Source organism: Fringilla coelebs, assembly GCF_963513975.1.
Source record: "Fringilla coelebs genome assembly, chromosome: 13".
Lineage (NCBI taxonomy): Eukaryota > Metazoa > Chordata > Aves > Passeriformes > Fringillidae > Fringilla > Fringilla coelebs.
In genome coordinates, this window is record NC_140039.1 from 692,239 (window position 1) to 716,918 (window position 24,680).

The 24,680-nt window shown below is 43.8% G+C and overlaps 1 protein-coding gene across 3 annotated transcripts in view; it reads left to right on the plus strand.

Annotated features, from left to right (window-relative positions):
- Positions 1-3,749: 3,749 nt before the first annotated feature.
- BICD2 (BICD cargo adaptor 2) overlaps positions 3,750-24,680 on the plus strand; it is a 52,957-nt gene continuing 32,026 nt past the window's right edge. For all 3 annotated transcript variants that reach the window (XM_084214602.1, XM_084214603.1, XM_084214601.1), the window contains exon 1: positions 3,750-4,174. In XM_084214602.1, coding sequence (XP_084070728.1) covers positions 3,935-4,174 — 240 coding nt within the window. In that variant the 5' untranslated portion in view covers positions 3,750-3,934. The remainder of the gene's footprint in view (positions 4,175-24,680) is intronic.

Genomic DNA, 24,680 nt, shown 5'->3' on the forward strand with positions numbered 1-24,680 from the left:
ACAGATGGACTTGAATACCAGAGTAAAGCTGAATCTGAAGATATCTCTCTCTCATTTCTCCCTCTCCCTCAGCCAGAGCAATCTGATCACTTGAGCTAATTCATCAGCTGATTCAGCTCTTTGCTTGGAAATTTTGTTGTAGATGACAGAGGTTGCCTTAAGTCAACAATTGGAGTCCCTGTGATAATAGCCTGAGGATGGAGATATCAGTTCCCTTTCAGTACTGGGATCTGGTTTCCTTCATGCTACTTGTCTTTTGGCAGGGTAGATTTTTATTTTGGTGGGTTTTTGTGTTTTGGGATTTTTAAAAATTTCTTTGACCATCTATGTATGAAGACCTCAACCAAAGAGAAATACATACTGCACTGAACAATAGTATGTTAAATGTCAATCCTCACAGCTGTGATAAACAGGGAAAGAGCATTCAAGTCATTACACCAATCTTCATTAAGTATCTTGGTCCTGACAGACTATTTCTTTGGAATTTACTTGTTGTGTAAAAGAGAAGGAAAAAACTTTTCTTGTCTTAAATCCCCCTTTGAGTATTTCCAAGGTGATTATGCAGTTCCTTTTTTTCCCTCCAGAATGACTTTTAATACTTTGAAAAATAAAGGGGTATTTTTATCTGACATAGGCTACATATACTGAACAGTCTAGAGGATTTTAATTTCATTTTCACCTTGGGTCATTACCATACCTTTACCAAACATGTAAGCAGTCCCAAAGTCTTATGCCTAAAGTTGGTTTTTTTCCTGTAGAAAATAAGATGAGAAATTTGGAACAGCTTGCTAGGGTTTCTTATGGCTGTTTCAGGGCCAACTTAAAGACTTTATTGTTCGGGTGTTTGCTATAGCTAAGCTGTACACAAATGCAGTGGATAAAAAAAGAGACTGAAATTTTGACGTGCTAATTGTGGTACACTTGGAACTTATCCAAAGTAATGTATGAAAAGAAAGACATCTAGAAGGAGTTTCCTGTCTGTAGTGACCCCAGTTTTAACCACAGGTTAGATTGGTTTACACATTCAAATACCTGAATGTTTTCCAGCATTGGATTATAGTGCCTACCTGCTCTGGGATTTGGACTGAGGTTAAATAAAATTAGCATTGCAGGGCTTTGCCTTTGCTGTGACTTTTCTACTAGGGAAAATTTTTTTCTGCAGGTTAATTTCCACAAGAAACACTACCCAAATTTATTTTAGCATTCAAGATGGTTTTTGTATAATTCTACTGCTTTGTTCTCAGCGGATAGCTTTGAAATCTCAACAGAAAAAAGAAGAGCAACAATCTCCAGCTGTCGTGTAAGTCTGTATCACCAAAGTACATTTGGCCATGACACCTTGAATCAATGGGGTGGCAGCTAAGCCTTTGCATTGATGGAGTTTGGGGACAGTGACCTGGGGAAATGGGCAATGGTCTCTGGCTTTGCTCAGGAGCAGGTGATGGGGACTAGCCAGGCTGTACTCCTCCACTCATTATACAAGCTTTTACTATCCTGCATCATTACTTTGAAGGATAATGGGAACCTTAATTTTGACAAGTTACTCCAGTTTTCTGAAAATGGGCAGGAATGCTTTCAAATCAGCTATTGCAGTATTTATAATTTCTTCCTTTTCATCTTGGGAGTTTATAAAATAATAAAGTTTGAAACCTAGAAAAAAGCAATAGTTCTAGATATGACTAGAAAACAAATTACCCAGTGAATTTGTGCTATGATGAGTCGATCAGCTCATCTCTATTAACCACTCAAACTAGTCAGATCTCACAATTCACTTGTAATCCCAGAAATATTCAGGATGTGAACAGAAGCTCTGTGTCCTGAGAGCAAGTCATTACATGTAGGCTTCAGTTTAGGAGAGGGAGGAGCACTGAAGGGTAGCTAATAAGCTTGAGCACAGAGCTGCAGAGAAAACCTGGAATGAAGGCTCAGAAAATATGAGGTACAAGGAAACAAGCCAGTATTTTTTATTAAAAAGATCTTAATGATGAATCAGTTGTGAATGGGTGGGACTAGCAATGCTACCTGCTTGGGCAGACAGAAGAAAAACATAAAAGGCCATCAAGAAATCCTAATCTGAAAAACAGTGTGTGGAGGAGAGGTAATGCTGTTATTTTCCTCACTTGTCTTTATCAAAGAATCAGAATGTTTAAACCCCTAAAAACATTCTGTGACAGTCATGATGGGACAGAGGCACACAAGAGTGAAAATGCCTTCTACTGAGAAAGTAAAAAACTTAAGGAATTTCACATGCACACTCTAAGCTGAGGACATTGATTTACTGCTTCTGAGGTCTGGGTGACTGAGTGTCACATCAGTGCTCACAGACAAATGCATACCTGCACTTGATGCACAGGGAGCTCCAGACAGTGTCAGGACCCTGACACTGGGTCAGAAAAATTGACCAAGGCAGCTTCATGACTAACAGGTAGCATTCAGCCATGACACAGCTTATTAAAGGAATAAGCTCACAGGCAGAAGTTCAAAGTAGCTTGAAAAACCCCTGCAGCTGTGAGTAATACATTGCTTTATGTTTGAGACCTTGTGGAGTGCTCAAACATGTTATTGTTTTTATTATGCTTGCTATTTGCTCACCAGTTCATTACCGATTGTTTTTGACACTGGAAGAAAATCCAAGCCGCAGTTGCTCTATGAAGGGATGATGAAGCTGTAGGGCTCCTGACAATGAGAGTGAAGCATCTCCCCACCTCACAGGGACACACACACATCACCTTTATGGGGCTGCTTAGGAATTGCAATGGTCTAACTAATAGAGGTTTCTCTCTGTTCAGTCATCACTGTGCTTCAGAAATTAGTTCTACCCGTGGTGCCCCAATGAGTGTCCCAATCCCTGTGCTTTTGCCACCAAACATGCCCAATGAGTGTAACCTGGGGCAAAGACTGATGCCCTTTTCCTCACAAGCTGGCAAATCCTTTTCAGGCAGCACATTACAGCTGCCCTAGCGTCACTATCCCATGGCTGGTCGCGGCACTGGCTCTTGATGCAACCTATCCCTCCTTTCATCAGGTAGCTCGGCCATAGGGGAACACCTAGTCCCGTGGTCGTGGTTATCCTCCGGATGACTCGGGGGACACGGTTTGGCCCCGGTCGGTGAACAGAGAACGCCTTGTAGCAGACATTCCACCTCTAGACGCAGAACACTGGGAACAGTGAGATGCTGGAAGCTGTCGTGTGGGGCCGGCTGGTATGGGGCTGGCGCCAGTCTTCTGTGATCCTCTGTCTTCTCCGTGCTGCTGTGGCACCGCCCGCCGCACCGGAACGTCTTCCCCCACGCACACATTGTGGTGCACCGGCCTCATCTTTCATACCCAGCCGATCCCGAAGCTTTCTCAAACCCGCCATGAAAGCCCTCCTGAGCGTGGTCCGGGCCTGTGCACGGGGTATGTGCCCGTGGTCCTGGGCCCGTGCCCGTGCCCGAATTTGTATCCTGGGTCACTAGGGGGGCCCGGGGTGCGTTCGCTGTCCGGCCAGGCCGTCGCCGGGTACCGCCGGCCCTACGCTCTCTCCGTCGCGCTACCCCGCGCCGCCCGGCAGAGGTCGCTCTCCTCGCCCCCACCCCCCTCCACCACCCTCGCTTGTCGCGGTGCTTAACGGGAGCTGTAGTCCGGCGAGCCTCGTGGTGCGCGGCGCGGCGAGTACTGAGGACTCTCACTCCCAACGTCCCGCGGGGCGCCTGCCCGGCCGTGCCTTTTGAATGATTTCACTGCGTTCGGCGCTTGCGGCGAATGCAGCCGCGGCGGGCGGGATCCAGGGAGGATCCGCGGCGGGTGCGGCGCCCCCCTGGCCCGTCGATGGCGGCCCAAGCGGGCCCTGCCGTGGCCGCCTGCGAGCCGTGCCGCTGTTAGGAGTGGTAAACGGGCTGCGCGTTCACCACTTCGCCCATCCGCCTCGGCGGCCGGCGGTCCCTCCGCCGACATGTCGCTGGCCATGGAGGAGGAGGAATACGCCCGGCTGGTGATGGAGTCGGAGCCCGAGTGGCTGCGGAGCGAGATCAAGCGTCTTTTCCAGGAGCTGGGCGAGACCACCCGGGAGAAGATCCAGGCGGCGGAGTACGGGCTGGCAGTGCTGGAAGAGAAGCAGCAGTTGAAGCAGCAGTATGAGGAGCTGGAGCTGGAGTACGAGACCATCCGCGCCGAGATGGAGCAGCTGAAGGAGGTGAGGCAGATGGGCGGCCTGGTCCTGAGCGCGGCCGTGGCGGGTGGAAGGGCGAAGGCAGCGCGGAGCGGTAGGAGCAGGGCCGCTTTAGAATCGGGGGGCGGCAGGTTGAGGGTCCGCGGGGCTGCTGTGGGGCGACTGGCGGGTTCCCAAGCTTCGGCCGGCTCCGGCAGGGCGGTTGCCCCTTCCCCAAAATGACAGTTCCGAGGTGCCTTGCTGCAGGCCGGCCCAGAAGAGGGAAGGGATGGGACAAAAAGGCCTTTCTGCTCTAACCCCTGCTCCTGTGGAAGGGGAGGGAAGCGGGTAGACGCTTTTCTTTCTCTTTCCGTCCCATTCCGCCTCGGTATCCGGTAGGTCGGCCGCCCCCAGGGCTGCTGTAGGGCGAGAAGCCAGGTTGGGGTTGCCCCTCCCCGGGGTTGGAGCTGCCGCCACCGCGCCCCCGGGCAAAACCCAAGCAGGCGGCGGGGGGCGAGGGCCGGGGCCAAGGTGCGGTGGCGATGCTGTCATATTCCTGCTTTTGTGTGGAAGTAGAAATCTTACGTTGGTGTTAGTCAATTACTCAGTGGGGACCACCACGAAAATAATACAGCAGACTTCAGTTCGTATAGCTTTGTTTTGGTGCAGGTCCTGCCGTTGGCATATTTTTTATTACTTTCTATTTTAAGGGAAATTCCAGACCTAATCTGTACAGGAGAGTAAAGTTTGTCAGTAGAAATGCTGTATTAGGCAATTTGCACAATAAGTTTTTCTCATGCATGATCTCCTCTAAGTATGTAATGTAGGAAAAGTACTGTCCGGGGAACAGTCAGAGAATGCATAGTGGTGGTTTGTGCTCCTTATGAGCTGATCCTGTCAACTCACTGTACAGCATGGCCCATGGGAACTTGTCTGCATATAGCTTTGTTTGGTTCAGTGATTTGGCATGCAGGCAAACCTTGTGCTGCTTTTCAGCTGATTTAGGCCTTGCCTTGTGATACAGCCTAAGAGGTGAATATAGGTGGATTTGACCTGTACAAATTTTGCATCCAATGGGGCTTAGCTTTAGTTTATTCAGTTGGAGATGGATTTAAAGTAAAATCAGAATACAGTATTTCAAAGGAAAAATAAATGCTTGTAACAGACTGGTACAAAATCAGCTGAATTGGTGAATGCCCTCCCTTCCTGCTTACTATATATCTCTTGGTCTTGTAAATAAAGCTTTATTTTGCTTTTATTGCATTAAACAACTATAAGCAAAGAGGCTAATTGCTTTGAATTATATGACTATAAACTTGTTAACTAAATATGCAAGCTGAACAGATATGCTGCTGTTCCTAAAGCCACTTGAGACCAGCACAGTTACAGCAGCATACAAGAGCAGAAACTTGGAAGTCAAGGGCAGAGGCAGATGTAGAGTTGAGCTCAAGGGAGAGAAAAGTCTTTAAACCCAGTTGGTAGGTGGAATGCGAGACATAGTGTGGAGAGGTTACGGGACTGGCCCAACCTCATTCAGCAAGGCAGTGCCTGACGCCAGTGGGAGCCAGGATGCTTCCATCCCAGGTAGTGCTTTAGTCACTGGGCTGTGCTGTGTGTGTTTGAGCATTACATGTTTTGACTTGCAGATGGAAAAAAGCTTGATGATACTGTCTTTTCATTCATTTAGGGCTGTACCAATTGAGAAGCTTGTAAAAGAGTTTAAAAAGAAGAGAAAAAAAAAGGCAGAATCAGCAATGATTCACTCTTTTTTGCTTTTAACGTTTTGAAGGATTTGCTTGGTGTGTTCATGTCCTGCTCTAATTAAGTCAAAACCTGGGAAGCAGACAATTCTGGGAGCAGCTTGAGGACTCTGATAGCCTGCTCAGAGAAAGAGCATTGCTCCTCTAGCTTTCTTGTGATGCTGTGCAGGAATCTGGTTTGCTGTAGATTTTGTAAACTTTTAGCAGATGTATGAAGCATATGCTTGGAGAAGGAATTTATCATCTTTGCTGTTTTATGCAACTTCTTGTTTTTCCCCACACTCAGAGAGCGCTGCGTACGAGACTTACTACCTGTCACGCTCCAGCCTAAAGGGACTCCACCTTGGGTTACTTAAGTTATTCTTGGGGAATGTGGGAGATTGATGAGCAACTAGAACAGTATTGCTTTCCATCTCTTTCTTCTTAACTGTGACTTCATGCAGCCTTTTAAGATACAGCCCTTTGAGTCTCTATAGAGCTTACTTTGTTCATCTGTGTTGAGAGCGCTAAGAGCATAAGGCCATGTTAGGCAGGGTGCGGAGCAAGCATGTGGTGGTTTTCTGTCCTGCTGGGTATTGTAGATTTGGATATGCTTTAATTAGCTTAATATTATGAATTACTCCTATATCATGGCCCTATTCATACCATAGGTAAATGGGTTCAGAGTGTAGGAACTTTATGATGCAGTTTATTGAAAATACAGGCTTTTCTGCTATAGTCATCAGATCCTTCTGGCCAGATTCTCCTCCCTGCCACCCAGTCCCCAGTGTGTCAGAAATTCAGAGCCTTAACCTCCACTGTTGTATCCCTTTGGTGAGTGTGAATGGCATTGTCAGAGCGGTATCTCGTTTGGGAAAGGTGCCAGTTTAATAGTAATACTTACTCTCAGTATTTGCAATCCAAGTTGTCCTGGTGAAAATGGGGAGCTGCTCTGTCCTTGCACTGCTGAGTCTTCACACCAACCCCTTTTTAACTGGGGTCAGGTTTTCTCTAAGTTCTTTTACTTGTATGTGTGCTGACTTGATTTCATATATCTTTTAAGGTACTTTCTGCTGCATTTCTTCTGTCATTTTTTTTGACAGAACAAAACTGAAATACAAACTGTCTTCCCAGGAAGACTTTCTGTTATTTGCAGTACCACCTTTGCTTTTGTAAAAAGGAATTCATTTTAAACTGTAGTTAAGATTATGATAAATGTTTTCCCTAGTTCAGAGAAATAATATACTGGGCTTTCTTGTAGTAAAATACTACATTGTGTTGTGAACATATAATTTTATTCATTTTTTTACTCCCTCTAGGAGGTGAAGTAACTAAGTTTTTTCTGTAGGCTTTGTTTCAGCTGGTAAGTCACCCTGCAAGCCTTTGTGATATTACCAATTATATAAATGACAGGGCTGACTACATGCCTGAGCTGGGACACTTTTCTTACATGGATAATACATATGATCACGCCTTTGTGCACTCCAGCTCACAAAGTGATTGTCTGAGAATTCAGTTATTGTCTTCCTGATGATTTGTGGGAGAATGTGGCGTGGAAGGTTTGCTTGAAAAAGAGGTTATCTGCTTTACTCAGTACTTCAGGGTTGCTTTGAGATGTTAGATTCATAACCAGCTACTAGCTCAGCCATGAAACTGGCTGCTGTCCAAAGCACCTTTCTGATTAAGAGGTTATGTTGTATTGGTGATTGTAGAATTGTGTTTAAACCCTTGGAAAACATGGGTGTTATGATTAATTGTTTCTGTAACAATGCAAAAATTCATAAGTGGACTATGTCTATCCCTAAAGTCTAAAAGCACATGTCAGTATGTCACAGTTAGTGTAATGTGGATGGTTTGTGGTTTTTAAGGGGGGAACAAGCTTACGAGAGTACTGGCAATGATCTCCACAGGGCTCTTAATTTCTTTGTATGGTAACGGTGGCCCTTGTTTCCGTTTTTTGCCTTTAAGAATCATGTATTGACTTTAACGCCATTTTATGACTTCTGTGTAGATGATTGCTGGGTAATCTTGCAAGCTGACTTTGAAAGAAACACTCAGATAACACCTTGCTGCTTCATTTCCCATGAAGCCCAAGTGAGGTGTATGATTCAGCTGAGGTGATGTGTCCCAGGATGTAATATTTCTGCTGTTTGAGTTTATATTGAGGTGGGGTGTAGAAGATCTTGATTGCTGACAGAAGTTTTGCTTAATTGACTTATATATGTACTAATTAATTTGGTACGTTATATTTCATCCAGGCTGGTTTAACATTGCATTATGTTACATTTTATTAATGTAACGTTTAACTGTGCTTCTTCAGAAGTGAAGGAGAAATCATTGCCTTTCCTGTCTACCTCATGTAGTGCTGTGTACCTTGTAGATGGACATTGTAAACTGCTTGCTGAAGTAGCAGTGATTTTCCTCACTGGATTTATCAGAGCGTTTTGCCAGTTTGTACTGCTGTGCTCATTTAGTGTGTAAGAACATAAAGGCAAGGAGGGAAGAAACAGCTAGGCTAAAGGTACCTAACAAACCCATGACAGGCTGGGATTAGACCCTCTGTGCACATGAATCAATGCTGGATTGACCAAGTCTTTGTATTTAATCGTGGTAAATAATGATGTTCTGTTTCAGTACTTTTAAGGCTTCAGGTACACATTTGCAGCCTCTTCCAATTAAATATTCAGGTGATATATTGATTCCTGCTGAAAGGAAAGGATGTTAATATTTTTGAGATGACCTCTAACTTTGCAGCACTGTTAAAATCAAAGGATTTAATGCATAAAATAAATGTTTATTTAAATGGACCAGCTTAGGTGAAATTTAATTCTGGTTATACAGATATAAATCTGGAGTAGGAAACGTACCACTGCAAATTTAATTTAGGAAACTGATAGCGATTTTTCACATGCTAAGTGAAAATCATTATGCTTTGGTGAATCTGTCTTGGGGACTTAGTGGTGATTGTTACTTGGACTTCAACACCTGCCACACTTGAAATGTTAGAACACAATTGCTGTCTCTACTGTTCAATCAGACTGAAAGCTGTGGGTGGGGTAAGCAAAATATTCCTGTGTAAATTAAGCCTCTTATATTTTGATAAATCATAGTTGCTTTATATGAAGAATAGAGGCACCCCTGATATTAATCTGATGTTTGCAGTGATATAGACACTTAGCACCATGTTTTGGAAAAGCTACTTTTCTCGCATATTCTTATTTAGGAAAAAGCAAAATGTGAAAAATTAAATGTTCGAATTCTTCCTGGTGTACTAGAAATAGTAACCTGTAATGTTTCATGTTACTAAATTAATTTACTTTTCCAGTGTTCCTTGAACTGTCTTTCTTAAAAATAATAAAAAAATATTCTTGAAATGATGATTTCAGATTATTTAATGAAATTGCTGGATGTTCTTCTTGGTCTTTTTCTGAAAAAATTAACTATACCTTATGTATTAGAACAACCATAAGTATTTGGATGAATAGTAAGGAACTTCAGGTGGAATTATTTTAAAAACCCCCATGTTTCTGCAGAAGTGGTTTTCCCTAAATTGCTGTAGTCTCAGCTGAGAGCTGGGTCTTGGGGAAAAGTCATGTTTTAGTTTTGTGTTGCGGTGCTTGTCTGTGCCTCGGCCCAAAATTAGGTCTGTCCCCCACTACTAGCAAACATTAGATAATTTGTTTCTAAGTTTCTTCTTTAAGTTTAACCCAAGGTTTCCATGTTTGGCAGCAGTAGTGCAACTTGCTATCTATTTTTTCCCTGGAGGTGTGGCAGCATTGAGTGTTTGCTGTCCTGTGGAGGGGATACAGTAAAATTACACTGTGTTGTTATTTTTCTTTCTTTTGGTTTTATTCTTAAATTAGGTCAGTACCCCAGTTTGGGTCACAGGCATGTTGTATATGGCTGTGCAGGAACCACCTCACCTAGAGTGTGTTAAAGCAGCAGCAAACGAGGAATGAGAAGAGCAGCTTCAGCTAGTCTTTCTGCTGAGCTTGGCAGTGAAGCTGCTGCCTTAACAGCACAGACAGCAGCTGCACAGTGAGTGGGATCTGTCTGGCCTGGCTGCTGGAAATTAGCAGTCCTGGGGATGCTGCAGTGGCAGTGCTGTTCAGGCTGGTGGCTTTGGTTGAGGTCTGTCCTGGAATGTAGTCTCTCTTGTAGCATTTCTTGTATTTGAACAAATAAATTGCTCATTAGAGCCTTGCATTTGATGTCCTTCAATGTGCAGTCCGATGAGGGTACCTGGGAGCTGGGGCTTGAAGGCAGGATGGGAGGCTGCCCAGGTATTCAGAGAACAGGGGCAGACCATCTTCACATGAGAAACACTAGACCAAATGCTGCACGTTTGTGGCTTCTTTGCACAGGCGCTGCAGGGGAAGATTCCTTCCAAACAGTATTGCTGAGGACTGGAGTGAACTCAGAGGGCTTCAGAGTGGGGGATATCCATGTGTTCTCATACCCCTGAAGCAGAAGTTTGTGCAACCCCTGATGTGGCAGGCGTCCTGCCTGGAAACTGAAAGTCTTAGACCTAGAGTCACTGATGTTTCGTCACATGGGCTGTTGTGGTTTCCTCATTTCAAATCTTGATTCATCCTTTCAAAATCTGTAGAAACATGCTTGCTAGTTTCAGGGGTATTAATACCCAATATATCCCTTTGACTTAATACCCAAAATATCCCTTTGACCAGGCTTTCTTCTAGTCTGCAAGAGAATTCTAATGATTTGGAAAATTGCCTGATTTTACTAGGAGGAGGTAGGAGGGTGGGAACAGCAGTTCTCAAGTCTATGCACTGCCCCCAGACTGAATAAGGTTCACCATTTCCTCTTTCACTCTATGGTATGTGAGCTTGTGACTAATCTGTAGCAGCTTCGGGCTGTAAGATGGCTTCCAGAGGGTGATGCATACTCCAGGCATTCATTTGCTTTCTTTCTCTGCTTTTGGCAGACTGCAGAGAATTGTTTGTTCAGATTTGGTAACCCAGCAACAGAGGAATATAGTGTGGGTTTGAAATATGGTCTACAAAACCTCAGCAGAGGGAAATGACATAGATCAACTTTGCCATCCAAATGATTGGAGGACCCTCCATTTCAGGGAAGAGGCAAAGTTTTAGGTATAATAGCTGTAAACTTTGGCTTTTTTTCTTAGTTTCCCCATTCTCCACCTCATCTTCCTTCCTTCTACCTCCTACTTTCCTCCCCCTCCTCTCTCTTCAGCTGTTTTCTGGCTGAAATGTACACCAGGCAGCTAATGTCAGGCTCAGCTCACTTGGGAGTGGGGACTTACCTGAGGAGTCTTCTAAAGGGTGTGGTCTGTCTTGTCCACAGACGTGTTTGCCACTGGGGCTCTGAGCAAGCAGGAAAATGGGGCTAATTTGGAGTGTTTGGCCCCAGCGTAGTTGAAGCTCAGTGTGGGAATGGATATGGATTCTCTGCAGTCCTGTGTCCATGTTTGGAAAGCAGCTGTGCCATACGAGGCCCTGTACAGGTCTTGCTGAAACAAGTGGTATGTTTGGTGGGGTGCTGAGTCGTGCTGGATGGCCCAGACTCTGCAGCATGCTGCAGTCCTTGGTCTCCTTAAATGATTTTTTTTCACCCCTCAGTCATTGCCAATGTGCAGCGTGGGGCTTGGCAAGCTCCCAGCATGGTGCAGAGTGCTATGCTGTAGGCAGTGAGACAGTATTTAGTAAGTTCATTAGGAAGTTCTGCATGTTTGCTGTCAGTGCTGTACAGACCTGGGCCTGTAGTTCAGCTCTGGCTCCAAGGCAGAGAAGTATACTGACCTAATACCATAACTGGGATCCAACCTGCCCAAACCAAACAAGATTCATTGCTTCCTGTGCACAGAGAATTTGCTACATCTGATTTTCCAAGGTCAGAATCCACTGTATTTTCTGATGATGAAGATTAGCATTTGTTTGGAGCTTGTTCTGTTGTATGAATGGGTAATTCTAAACCAGAAGGGATTTTTTTTGCATCTTGCTGCACAAGGCTGTGCGTGTTTTGAGGTAGAAATTTGGTTGTGATGCCCAAAGTGGCTGAGTAGCATGACATATCTGTAGTCCACTCAGCCCTCTAGCTCTTGGCAGCTGTGGGTGAAGCTTCTCAACAATGTGATACTAGGAAGGAAATGAAAAAATGCATTTTCAAGCAGTCAGTATATAATTATTTAGTGGTTTTCTACGATGTCATTTGGAGAGAGCATTTGGCCTTTGAAATAGGAATTGGCTATTGTTGGATGAGTGTGACTGTCTCAAACAGGTCACAAGCAGTAACAAGCGTGTCATGTAGCATGTGCCCTCACCTTTGGTACATACTATCAAAAGAAGACAGGTCATCTTGCCAAAACACACTTCCCTAATAAATGCAGGTCTCCGATTCAGCAGAAATCATCCAGCAGCAGTCTGGATTTGAATTTTTCTCTGGCTCAGTTTAATACAGTAGCTTTATGAGACTTGTATCCATGTGAATAAAAGCTTCTGTCTAACTTGTATCTTGGTTCACTGTGGTCAACAGCTGTGCAAAGCAATTCACTTGGCTCCCTTTTGGGGATGCTTTCAGAAAGTATATGGCTTTAACCAAGAAATGGCTAGCCAGCCTCACATGAAAGTTTGATTTTGCAGACAGATAAGTCAAGTCTGTCAGTGGTGGAGAGCTGATGTTGGTCTTACACTGGATTTGCTTGTTAATAGCTTGGTGTTCTCCTGCTCAAGGTGGTTTACTTGGGCAAGCATGCTAGGTGCTGTGACAGTAAGCAGCACGTTCCCTGGGACATTCCCTGGGAAGGTGCCACACTGCAGCATGTAGCTGACTTAGAAAGTGATGAAAGATCGTATTTTTTGGGTGAGATTCATGTTACAGTGGTTGGCATAGATGAAAAGGGCTCAGGATGTGCTGATGAGGAGCATCTGCTGGTAAGAAGGTTCATATGGATGCACTAGACACTTCTGGCTCTTGGTGTAGTTTACAGGGTTGCTTCCACCTGAAGCTCTGTCAGGTTGCCTTTCAGACACCTTTGACTCAGAGACAAAATGCAAAATAGAGGGCATTTTTGCAAGTTTCTTCTTTTGGGGTTATTGATACCTCCTTTTTTTGCATGTATGTTTTACACTAATTTAGTCCAATTCAGGAAGCTACTTAAAGGTGGGCTGAAGCCAAGATATCCAAACTATTGCCTGGGAAACAAGACCACTTGCACTTAATGGCTAAATTAGAGCAGTGTTTGGGAAGTAGGATTGTTTTAAAACATTTCCCCCTCCCCACAGTGGATACAACAAAGTCTTTTTCTAAGATCATTCAGTAATCATAGAAATATTTTAAGACCAGATTTGAGTCACTTGGAAGAAATCAAGCTGAGGATTTGTTCAGCTCTAGCCTCCAGTATTATTTGTGTTGCTGCAGGGCAGTCCATAAAAACTAAAGACTGAGTCTTAGCACATACATAAGTGACTAAAACAGAATGTGCCATATGTAATTTATTTTCTATTCTTTGCCCATAGGCTATGAGGCCTTCTTCTTGGGAGTCCCTGAAATCCCAGCTAGACAATGTCCTGAGCATGTTTTTAGTGGTGACCCTGATTTTAAGCAGGAAGGTTGGAGTATATAACCTTCAAGAGCTCCCTTCCAGTCTTCAGTATCTACAATTCTGCTACTTTGTTGCTTACATATGTATGTTTTTTACATACTGTGCTTTAAAATATGCCCCATAATACAAATTCTGAAGTTTGAACTAATTTTTGTGGTTCATCCCTTCCTGCTCTATTTAGTCAGTGAATACACACTGAAGGATTGAGTAGCTGAATCTACATTTTACCAAGTGGGGCACGTGAGATATATTAGTTGTGTGTCTGGACTTCAAGAGGGCTGACGGAATGCTGTCTACTGTGATACTTGCAGTATTACCCCTTAGGAAAGGAATGCAGAGAAGAGTTAATCATCTGTCATTGTCAGGCATTTCATGGGTTTTATATTTTTATTCCTGCATGTAGATTTCTGCAGTGATCCTGTTAATCACTCTGATGTTTGGCAGTTTTGAAGCCGTCCTCTCACCTCTGCATGTATTCTGCATCATTCAATTCTTTACACTTGTAAACTGCTAATGTAACTCCTTAAACAATGTGAATGAATTGTGGTTACCTTTAACTTCTATGAGGGTCTGGGGTGGGAAAAATCCTGTATTTCAGGACTAATTTTCACTCTTGTGAGCTGTATCACTTTTCTGTCCTTTAGGGTTCACAGTGGAGGTAAGCATAGTAGTGAATTGGAGTGAAACCATAGCTAGGACTCTTCATGGCTTGACTGAGGCTTAAGTACATACCTTGTGATCTCTTCTTTCTGAAATCTGGGAGGGTTTTAGGAAGTAGAGAGGGCCTCTGAGGGCTGAGTTGTAGACTTTTTGTCAAGGCTGCTGGGATAGTGGACTTGAGCATTGTCTGTCCTGGAAGTTTGGAGGAAAACTTTCCCATTGAAATATTCTGTTTTCGAGGCACGCATGGAAAGGAAGAGTGCAGCTTTCCCGGCAGTGTTATGTTTCAGACAGCTTTTCCATCTGGGCACTTAATAATAAGTCAGCTTACTCTTATTTTCTCTCTGTAGAAGGAGACAGGGAGAAATGCCTACTCATTTCACTTGGGAAACAGGTAGAAGCCAAACAATAAGAGTACAGTAAAGAAATGTTGTGGGATAGAGTGACTATTATATTCAGACTCTCTCTCTCTCACACACACACACACACATATATACCTACATACATATAAGAAATAGCTACTCCACTGGTTTGTAGCTGGTTGTTCTAATGTAGCCTGTGTGGCCAGGTGCCCTAAAATATTAATGCCTTATTGGGACTGAAGCAAATGGACCCTTTTAATGTGACACAGAGTCCCTTAACATTAAAATTGATCTGATGTTCCCTTTTACCTCCCTTTTGTTAGGGTTTTTGGGAAGGATAGTAAATCATAAATTCCTTTCATGCTCCTCAGTGTGAGAGACTACAGCTGGGGAGCATCTTGGAATCTGGCTCATCCAGGGAGGCTTTTGGGGCTGGCGAAGCCTCTGTGAGGCATCTGTTTGCTTTTAAGGTTCTTGGCTCTGGGAGTTGTGAGAACAGGCCTCAAAGAGCATTTATCAGCCCTGTGATCTGCTGCTCTCAATGTAGCTGTGTATGCTCTTTTTCCCATAATAGACCTGAAAGAGCATTAAGGTTGGCACTGTATTTCTATGTGTACTTTATAAGAAATGTATTTCCTTGTTTTATTATCACTGTTCTCTGTGGCAGGGGTCATCTCCATAGAAAATGATTAATCTGATGAAAGTATTTTTCTTGCCCTAAGCTGCATTTGTTGCCTGGTACCATGCTGTGCTAGTCATGTGTTAGTTTTGTCTTACTGCACATATGTACATAACATTAGGCTTTGTATGAAGAGTGTGGCCTTAATCATCAGTAGGCACTGCTGAACAAGGGAACAGAGCCTCCATGAGATGTGGAGTTCATGCAGATCCAAGTTTTATTGCATTACCTCTAAGTTCAATGAGGCTCTAAAGCTAGATTTTACTTCTAAAGGATTCCAGAGCTGTCAGGAACAGCCTAGTACTTGGTGTCTGTGTACCCAGGAATGCTCTCCAGTGCTCAGGCTTAGGTTGTTTAACTCTTGAATTGTTTAACTTCTGTTGTGTTTAAAGAACTGTCTTGATGCTGCCTTTGGTGATGCTGCAGGGTGTAGTTGTAGTGTTTTCCTATTGGATTACTGATCTAATATCTTGAGATTTCAGGTCTGTAGATAATAGGTATATGTAGCGGACACTGAGATGGCTAGGGCGCCGTGGAGGATGTAAGCCTGAGATAAGCATTTGCTGAGTCAGAATAGCTAAGCCTGGAGTCTTCACTTAGGTCCTCTGGCCTAGCTTATCTCTCTGTGACCCTATAGTTTAGTTTTCCCTAACCCTTACAATTGGTCAGTTTTCAATCCCCCCTAACCCTATATAAGTAGCCATCCTGGCCCATTCTGGGTAGAAGAGCCGCCATCGGAACCCTTCGCGAACCCCCTGCAAATAAACCATCATGGAATCTCTGAGGCTGCCTTCTCCTCTCTCTTTGTCTGCTGTGTGGATGCCACTGAGGCCGCATCTCAGCGAGCAAAGAGCTGAAATTATAAAAGAGCTGAAAATCACTAAGAGCTGATAATCACTGAGCTCGCTGAGGTGTCAGGCTAAAGGGCACTTAGGGCTCGGACACTCGGCCTGCTGAAGGCTGAGCTGCCCGGCCCGAGACTGCTCGCCTGAGGAGCCCTGGACCCGTCTCGCTATCCGGCTAGAAGAGGCCCAGTGGCGGAACACAGGTATATATCTGTTTCTCTTTGTATTTGTAGTGCAGAAGACTGCAGTAATAATGGAAAAGTTATGTTGGAGGAATTTGAATAACATCTGTGGAGATGGCTAGAGTTCCTCTTACTCAATTTCTTTCATTTTTTCTTTAAGTTTGTGACCTTCAGGTGCCCAAAACTAGTGTCTGTTTATAATGCAACAAATCAGCTTGCTGAAATTCAAGCTCTAAATATGAAATGAACTTCTGGAGAGACAGAATTCTCCCTTGTATTCTTAAAAAGTAAGACTGGTCTGCTTCAGTGTGTCATAGAGTACAAAATGCAACTCTCAGTTCTATGTTGGGATCAGAATTTTATTTTGGATTAATTGTGCTTTAGACATCAGTCCTCTATGGATGTATCATTTGAGAGTGTTTCATTTGAGAATGAGCAGCAAGGGTAGCAGTGGCAGTGAATGCAAAGTGTAATAACGTCCAAGGATAACTAAATAATATACTCTTGAGTTTTTTCTAAGGTGTTCGTGAGTGCAATTCCAGGCTGCTTGGTGTTGAACTTTCAAAACTTGAAAAGTTTTTTAGAAAGAATGCCCTGAGAAAATTACACAGTTAATGGTCAGGTTTTCTTCCAGGGTAGGAGACAAACTTCAGCCATAGGCTAAGAAACTGGAAGCAGTTAAGGCACAAAGAGGATGAGGCTGCCCTTTCATATCTGAAGTGGACAAGCAGCTTACAGGCTCATGTCTCTTCTTCCCACTCTTACTTCATCCTACGCTTGGTTTTGTTCCTCTTCCTTGGTTTCCTGTTTAATTCCATTGCAGTCGCTGATCATCCTGCTGCTGTTACCCTGTGCCACTGTCTTGACTGTCATATCTTATCTTTTCCCTTGGTTGGGCACATGCTCTTTGCCTCTTCCTTTTCCTCTTCCATGCTCTTCCTCTTTCTCTTAAAAGACCTGCTTTCTCCCTTGACACTAGTACTTCTCATGACTCCTCATCTAATCAGTCACACAGTTTTCTTCTCCAGCTTCCGTGCCACAGAGCTCTTTCTCCCCTCACTGGTTCCCAGTAAGCTGAGATGGCTCAGCCAGCTGGACAGTGGCTTCATCTTTTAGGCCTGAGGCTGTCAGAAATGCCAGGCACTGCCTAGCATGGGTAAGAAGTGGAGAGGAGGGGGGTTAAACCTTGATTTAAGGCCTTGTCTATGCATAGAAATTGTTACTTTTCACTGAACCTTTAAAAACAAAGCCGGCCTGAGTTAAACTGCTGTAGGCTTTGGGATGTCCTATGCCAGCCTGAACTTGGATTAATCCAGCACAGATGTAAAACACACGTTAACTGCTGCAACAAAATCTGTTTGAACAAGAATTACATTTTCCTGGGTGCCAATTTGGAAGAGCATTTAGCTTTGCTCCAAATCAGAAGACATTTGTAACAGGCTCCTGAGTAGCAATGGGCTACTGGGAACCCTTGGCAGGGATCTGGCAACCTTCCACCTGAGGCGTGTCAGGTATCTGCTTTAGCAGAGTTCTCGGTGCCAGAAAATACAGCTTGACACCTTTCTTGCCCTGTCACCAGAGAATAGCAGAGCTGAGGTCAGTGGGGATCTTCCTCTGCTAACTGGGCCAGACTGATAGCAGGAAGCAGGAAGTGGGCATATCCCCAGTACTGGATCTTTGCCCAAGCCAGCTGGGTCCCACCGGGCAGAGCTCTGGGTGGTACTGGCAGCTGAGCCCTTCTGACGGCTTTGGCTCCTCTGTGCACTGTGGCAGCCCCACATGCCCTACCCAATGAATGCCAATGAATGAGGGGTTTGTCTCTGCAGTTGTAATGCAGCTCTGTGGCCCTCGCATTCTGCCCCCATCAGTCCAGTGGCCTTGAGCAGCTGGCCGGGGACAACATGGGCTGGCTCTCTGCTGCTGGCCTGGGAGCTGTCACTGACTGCCTGGAAGCTTTGCAGGATAAAGGCTTTTCATTGCTGCCAGTGTCTGCCAACTCCTATTGCAATTAAAGGGTAATCTTTTCTAAATGGTGCTAAATTAAGGCTTAATCCCTCCCTCATGCCACATAAGAGGATGAATCCCTGGTTTTCTGAAAACAGCTTATTGTTTGGGCCACTGTCCAACCAACCTGTACAACAATGGTCCTGGATGGTTTGTGTGTGGAGAGACTTATGCTTTTTTATCGGTCTGCCTGTAGATGCAACTCCAAAGTCCCCTATGAAGTGTATGGAGAAGTAGTTATTTACCACTTCCTTGTATGTCTCATACTGTATGAAACTTGGGAGGTACCTGTTGCTGAAGTCCTAACCTTGGATGCTGTCTGTGGTGATGGGAGATGACTTTGCCTGTGACTGTGTGTGCTGGGTCCATGCTGTTGGCTGTCCACTCACTAGCCACCAGCCATGCACTGTGTAAGAGTTGCATGAAAGCAAACAGTCCTGGAAGTATGGATTGGTTTGTTTTAATCAAGGCAGCTGTGTGCATAAAACTGTAGTTTAAATTACTGTTGTAACTTGAGGCTACTGCCACAACATAAATCAATGAAGGGGGGTTAACTTTTCACTGCTCTTGGAATTGCTGATCTGGATTAATAAACAACAAATTTCACCTTTGGGGACAGGAGGAGACTGCCTTTTGAGCCCGTGTTAAGACTAGGCTTTTATGCCTCTCCTTAGGGGAACTACTGTGTAGAGCAAGATGCAGTCAAAATGTTTATTTGCTCATAAATATGTGGATTTGTTTAAAGAAATGTAGTCAAATAGGATGGAGGGAGGGAGCAGTAATGGGGACACAAGTTTGTGGGCAGCTCGTGAGTGAAACATACCCAGAAGCTTGCTTTGATTCCATATTTTTACGCAAGTACCTTGAGGGGAAAAAAGTAATTTGGAGATCTTCAGTGGGATTCTAGCAATAGGATCTGAAGTATACTATTATATAAAATTCTCTTAAAATCCTTATTATGTAAGACTTTTTTTCCCCATCCTGTTCACTTATGATTCTATATAGCAGTGTCTGTAGCCTTAATACAAAGATGAGACCTGGTGTGGGCCTTCTTGATCTGTCTGTGGCCTAGGAGTAGATGGCTCCTGAATAGTGTGGTCCTCACCCAAGTGCAAGAGTGAGTGGTCCTGGCAGAGGGGTTCACCCGTATGTGAACCCCTCTGGTTTGTGACCTTCATAGAATTGGGCAAGTGAGCCTTCATAGAGATGTTTAAATTATTAATAGAGGCAACAAAACCTGCATTGCGTTCCTACTGAACATGAGGTCAGAACTTAAGATGTGTTTATTCAGACATGAATGTGACATTCCCCATCTAAGAAAACAAAAACATAGGCAAAACAGAAGAGCTGGTGGAACAGCTGTTGTGGCAGTCTTTGAATTAATGTTTGGAACAGTTAGAGTGATAGTCCCTTTCATGTCCAAAATTCCTAATGAGATTTTCTGTATCCATTTTTTAAAAAGACGATAATAACGTTGATTTCTTTTCAGTGGATCTGGCACTGAGAGCGCTGCTCAGGAATGTAAACATTCCTCCTGCTTCCTGCTGTTCAGCTGTGCTTTGCTGCACTGTCCTGCCCTGCTGAAATCAGGGGTGTGATGAAATTATGAGCACGAAATAAAATCAGATCCATTATTTGGAAAAAAAATGCTTCCTTTTTATTTTTGAGTAATACTTTGTTGTCTCTTCATTAGTACTCCTTATAAAAAGAGAGTCTGAACTTAGCCCTTACCTCTGTGTATGCAGTTCTGTCTTGTGTTGTTGCAATCTGAGATCTGCTATTCATGGTCAGGATTTTGTGTTTCTCGTGGTGGTTGCATTTATTTCCTACCACACAAACCACATAGTTCTGCACACCTTTACACAGGTGGTGTGAAATCATATGGGATGTGCATCAGTAGCACTTCATACCTGAGTTTGCAGTTGGAAGTGAATAACCGTGGAGATTCTTGTCTCCTAAGATGATGAAGAACATGTAATTATTTTTAAATTTGTCTGGAGGGGGGAGAAAATCATCATCAATCCCTTATGTGTACCTACGAAGTCTCAATATTATTAGTTGGAAATTAATTCTTTAATGAAATATAAGATTTATTTATGGTTTAACTTAGCTGTGTAAAGCTATTTTAGGAGCTCTATGGTCTCTGTCTTGGTTTGAGAGGAAGTGAGTTTTTCAGGGTGCTGTGGTCAAACCAATAGGTGCTCAGATTTGAATATTGGCACCTGGTGTGGCCACTGAGGACATGGATACCCCTCTGAGAACACAGGGGGTTAAAAGCAGAGAACTCCCGGGGGAAGCTCTCTTGAGTTCCGTCTGGGAAAGAGCTCAGAGCTGCCCTGCCCGCCCCGGGCTGGGCGGCGGAGGGGAAGCCACGCAGCCGGGTGAGGTAGACCGGGCCTTGGACAGAGAAGGGAGGTAAAGGCCCCTGGAGGATGGAAGAGTAGAGGAACCCTGAGAGACATCGGGCAGCCCCCCCACCCCCCCAGGAGAGAGAGAGAGAAAGCTTGTGTCTGTGCCTGTGCCACCTTGAGATTTGATAGCACGGCCAGCCGAGAAGGAGAAGGGGGGTGCGGTGAGAAGGTGCCCGGCAGGGCAGCTGGGAGCTCTGCACAGGCAGAGCTCAAGATTTTTAACCCTTTTCTTGGATGATGGGAACCTTACAAATACTGATCCTCCTGGAGTTGAATGAGAAGAGCAATAGAGATGGAATAGCAGGAAATGGGCAAGTGTGATGCAAATTTGTGCAAGTGAAAGATGTCAGAAGAGTTGAGAAGAATCCTAGGTGGGAGGAGATGATGGAGTAGCCTTTAGCTAGACTTTTCTTGTATAGCCATAGACAGAACCATTTTTCCTGTGACACAGAGACTGCATTTAAGAGGGAGGCAATAGCTTGGAGCCAAGAGAGTGCAGTGATGTTATGTGGAAGAGTGCGTGAACAAAGATGACAGGTGAGGAGGGTGGTGGTGGTGCCCTCCATCTTCAGGGAAGAAGAAGATCTCTGTTCTCAAGACCCCTCAGCCCCAGGGGGTGAAATTTGGGGAGGACAAGTGTCCCAAAAGTGAGAGACTGTGCTTTTTTTTGGAACTAGGCAAAGCACCCTTAAAAAAGAAAACCCTAGAAGCAGCTCTGGTCCATGCTCAGTGGTAAGAGCACTGCACATAGAAAGATGTCACGATAGCAAATGTTCTCTGGGCGGTGCCACGTGTGACATGGAAACACACGAAGTTTCAACTGTGTTTCCAGGGGAAGCCCATGGTACAAGAGAGACTCCTCTCTCCTTGATGAACTGAAAATCGATCATCTTAAAAAGTAGTGATAGACTGAAACTTGATGATTTGAGAGGTAGATGTATTAGAAATTTAGTGGGGCGGAGGAAAAATGTTTCTAGAAGGTTTTCATTCCGAGTTCTGTGTGTTCCTCTTTATGTATAGTTGTAAGTTAATAAAGTTTTTTTCCCTTTTATTCCTAAGCTGGAGCCTGCTTTGCTCTATTTCTGGTCTAATCTCACAGCAGACACCAAGAAGAAAGTATTTTCATGAGAGCACTAGCATTGTGCCAAAGTCAAACCATGACAGTCTGCTTTCAAAGTCTCCAAATTCACGGACTTAATTTACTGCCCTTTAATTCTGAATGTCCAAGGCCTTAGGGTAAAATAAAAATGTAGATTATTCAAGTTTCTTGTCTTTGACAATTTCCTTTCTAATGGTTTTGGCAGTTTGTCACTATGTGTGAATCCATCATGCTCTTCCAACTCTTCCTTGTTTTTCACTGGATCCTCTGAAGCACTGCTGTCATTTCAGGTTTCAGACCTCGGCCTTGGACTCCCAAAACAGAGCTTTTTCAAGACATCCTTTGGAACTTGTAATAATCCATATTTTTGTTAATTTCTAACTGTAGTTAACTGCTCTTTGTGTGTAGTTAATGTTTGCTGTGCAATTTTCTGAAGAGTTTGGTAATTCCATCTTTTCTATGTTGAGTCCTGTGAGTTTTTATGCATCTTTTAACTTTGAAGAGTTTTTAATATGTTTTTTTTCTCTGACAAGGTGCTATACAGTTCAGCCAATAATTTAAAAATCTACACAACTTCTCTTTACAGTCTTGTAATTAACAAAAAAAGACCAACAAAAAAAGACCACCCTTTGCCATGTCCAATAATAATCAGGCTCTTGTCCTGTTATTACTCAGTCATTTATTTTAACTAATTCTGCTCCCTTTTCAGTAGCCAGCAATTGTGTTCGATTAATTTGAAATCTGAGGACAGCTTTTTCTTGACCCTTTGCTATTGCTTGCTTGCTTCTGCATTCCTGGCAAGGACAGAACATTGTGGGCTTTGTTTGGGTGTTTTCTGAAGCTCCATTTTGGTTTCTGGTGGGGATTTTAAATTTTTTTTTTTTTTTTAATTACAGTTTCTGTGAAAGTTTTCTGAAGTCAGGAACAGACTGTGTTCACAAGCTATCTGTGGGTTTCTCAGATTGCATCCAATTTAGAGAATTCCCAAAGTGTATCTTGATTTTGGACATTGGGCCTTGCTGAGGCAAGGTCTCCCATTGTAATTGGCAGCTCTGTCTTGCAAGCAATGAGACTCATTGACTTCCCATAGTACCATCAGGCCTGAACTTTGGAGACTGTGGGTTTGCTCATAAGGTAGAAAATGAAGCTAAACTTAAATAATGAAAAGTATTTGAATGTTTGGAGAGACAAGGCACTTGCTTTGCAGCTGGTAGTGTCATGGTGATGTAGGACCTCTCAGATGGCCATAGAGCAGTGACACATTCCAGGATAACCTGCAGTCTCTTTAGGCGTGCTGGATGCTGCTAGAATGGGCTTGAACAAAGGGGCAGGATCCATAACATCTTCAGCATGTATGTGATGGTGTGCAGATCTCTGTGTTGGGCTGTCTGTTTTAGCCAAAACTCCTGCTCTTGCCAGCAAGGACAGTGCCTCTTATTGCTCTGTTTTTGACAGGTATTCTGCTCCAAAATGAGCAGTGACTGCTGTAATCCTTACAGGGCCCTGTAAAAATAGCTGCCAGCATTCTTGTACTGTCGTGCTGAGGGGCTTTCTCCCTTCCTGTGCAGTGCTGCTGGTACCCTACAGGGATGGGGCCCTAAGGGAGGCCTCTGTTTCCTGTTTGCTGGTGTTTGTCATGCACCGGTGCTTCACTTCCTCTTGTATTTTGTATCTCTCTTTCCTAATCCTCCCTTTTACTCCAGAAAGTGTCTCATGGAGTTGAGCAGATGGAAATGCACTTGTCCTCCCTTTTTTAAGCGATGGTAAAACCCCATCCTTGAATTGTTTTTGACACTGACACTACTGTCAGACAGACATCTGAGGGCACTGGGCAGTATCTCACCAGCCACATCAAGTATCGATTGAGCTGTGTGCTCCAGATTAACTGGTGCACACCAGTGACTTGGCCATGTGGCTGTTGCAGCTGGCAGTTGCTCTCTACAGGATGTTTGTAGAAATTGCATTGCGAGAAGGCCGGGTTTTGTCCCTCTCCCTTCTTGCTTTTTAACCCAAGCCTTTAAATAGAGGCTCAAATATGTCTGATGTTCCTGGATGTAGGTTGCAAGCAGAACATGTCAGAAGGAATCGAGAGACTCCTCTGGAGTTTGTTGAAAATGCTGTGCTAGTAGGACACAACAGATGATGCAGTTGTATTTGGGTTAAACTGTCTGGACCTTTGCTTAAGTTCTAGGGGAGAAATAAATTTGTTATTCAGGTGTAATGAGTTCTTAATGAAAGGGCAATTAGATAACAAGAAAATATCTGCTTTTGCCATGCAGAACTAGCTGCCAATGGTACATTGGATGAAGTGCCTTGTGCAGTTGTGCACGTGTATGTGTGCACATCTCTGTGAGAATGATTGAAAACAACTAAAACCAGAAAGCCTTACTAGTAGTTTTGGTTTTTATAAAGCTCTCTGTGTAAAAGTACATGAACAACAGAGCTCACATGAGCACAGGTAACTGTGACATATGCAGGAAGTGATTCCACACTTAGCATTAGTCTCCTTTAATACGTTGGTATTTGAAAATCTGCTTAGGTATTTTAAATAATTAGTAGGAGATTTTAAAAATCTTTTTCCCCCCAAAGTGCCTCATGCTCTGGTTCATTCTGGTAGCAACAACTAGTAGGCTTTTATATGTACTGGGCTATGTTTATGCAGCCATATTTCTGACTCCTTGTGGAGCAGGGTTTGTTCCTGGAAGCTTCTGTTATTGTCACAGCCAGGGGAAGCCACTATGCTGGTAAATAAGCAGCAGCATGTAATAAGCTCCACATTACATATGTTTTGCAGGATGCAACTTACTTCCTTGTGTTATTTCTAGTGTAGGCATGCCTGCGCAGCAGGCAAGCATTGTTCTTAGGAGGAGTCCTCTTGCAATGAGAGCTGTGTGCTATTAGCTATTGTATTTGAAAAAAAAAAAAAAGAAAACATTTACTTGAGTATCCCTGGAGGATTTCATGCTTACTGTTTTCCATACAGATAAA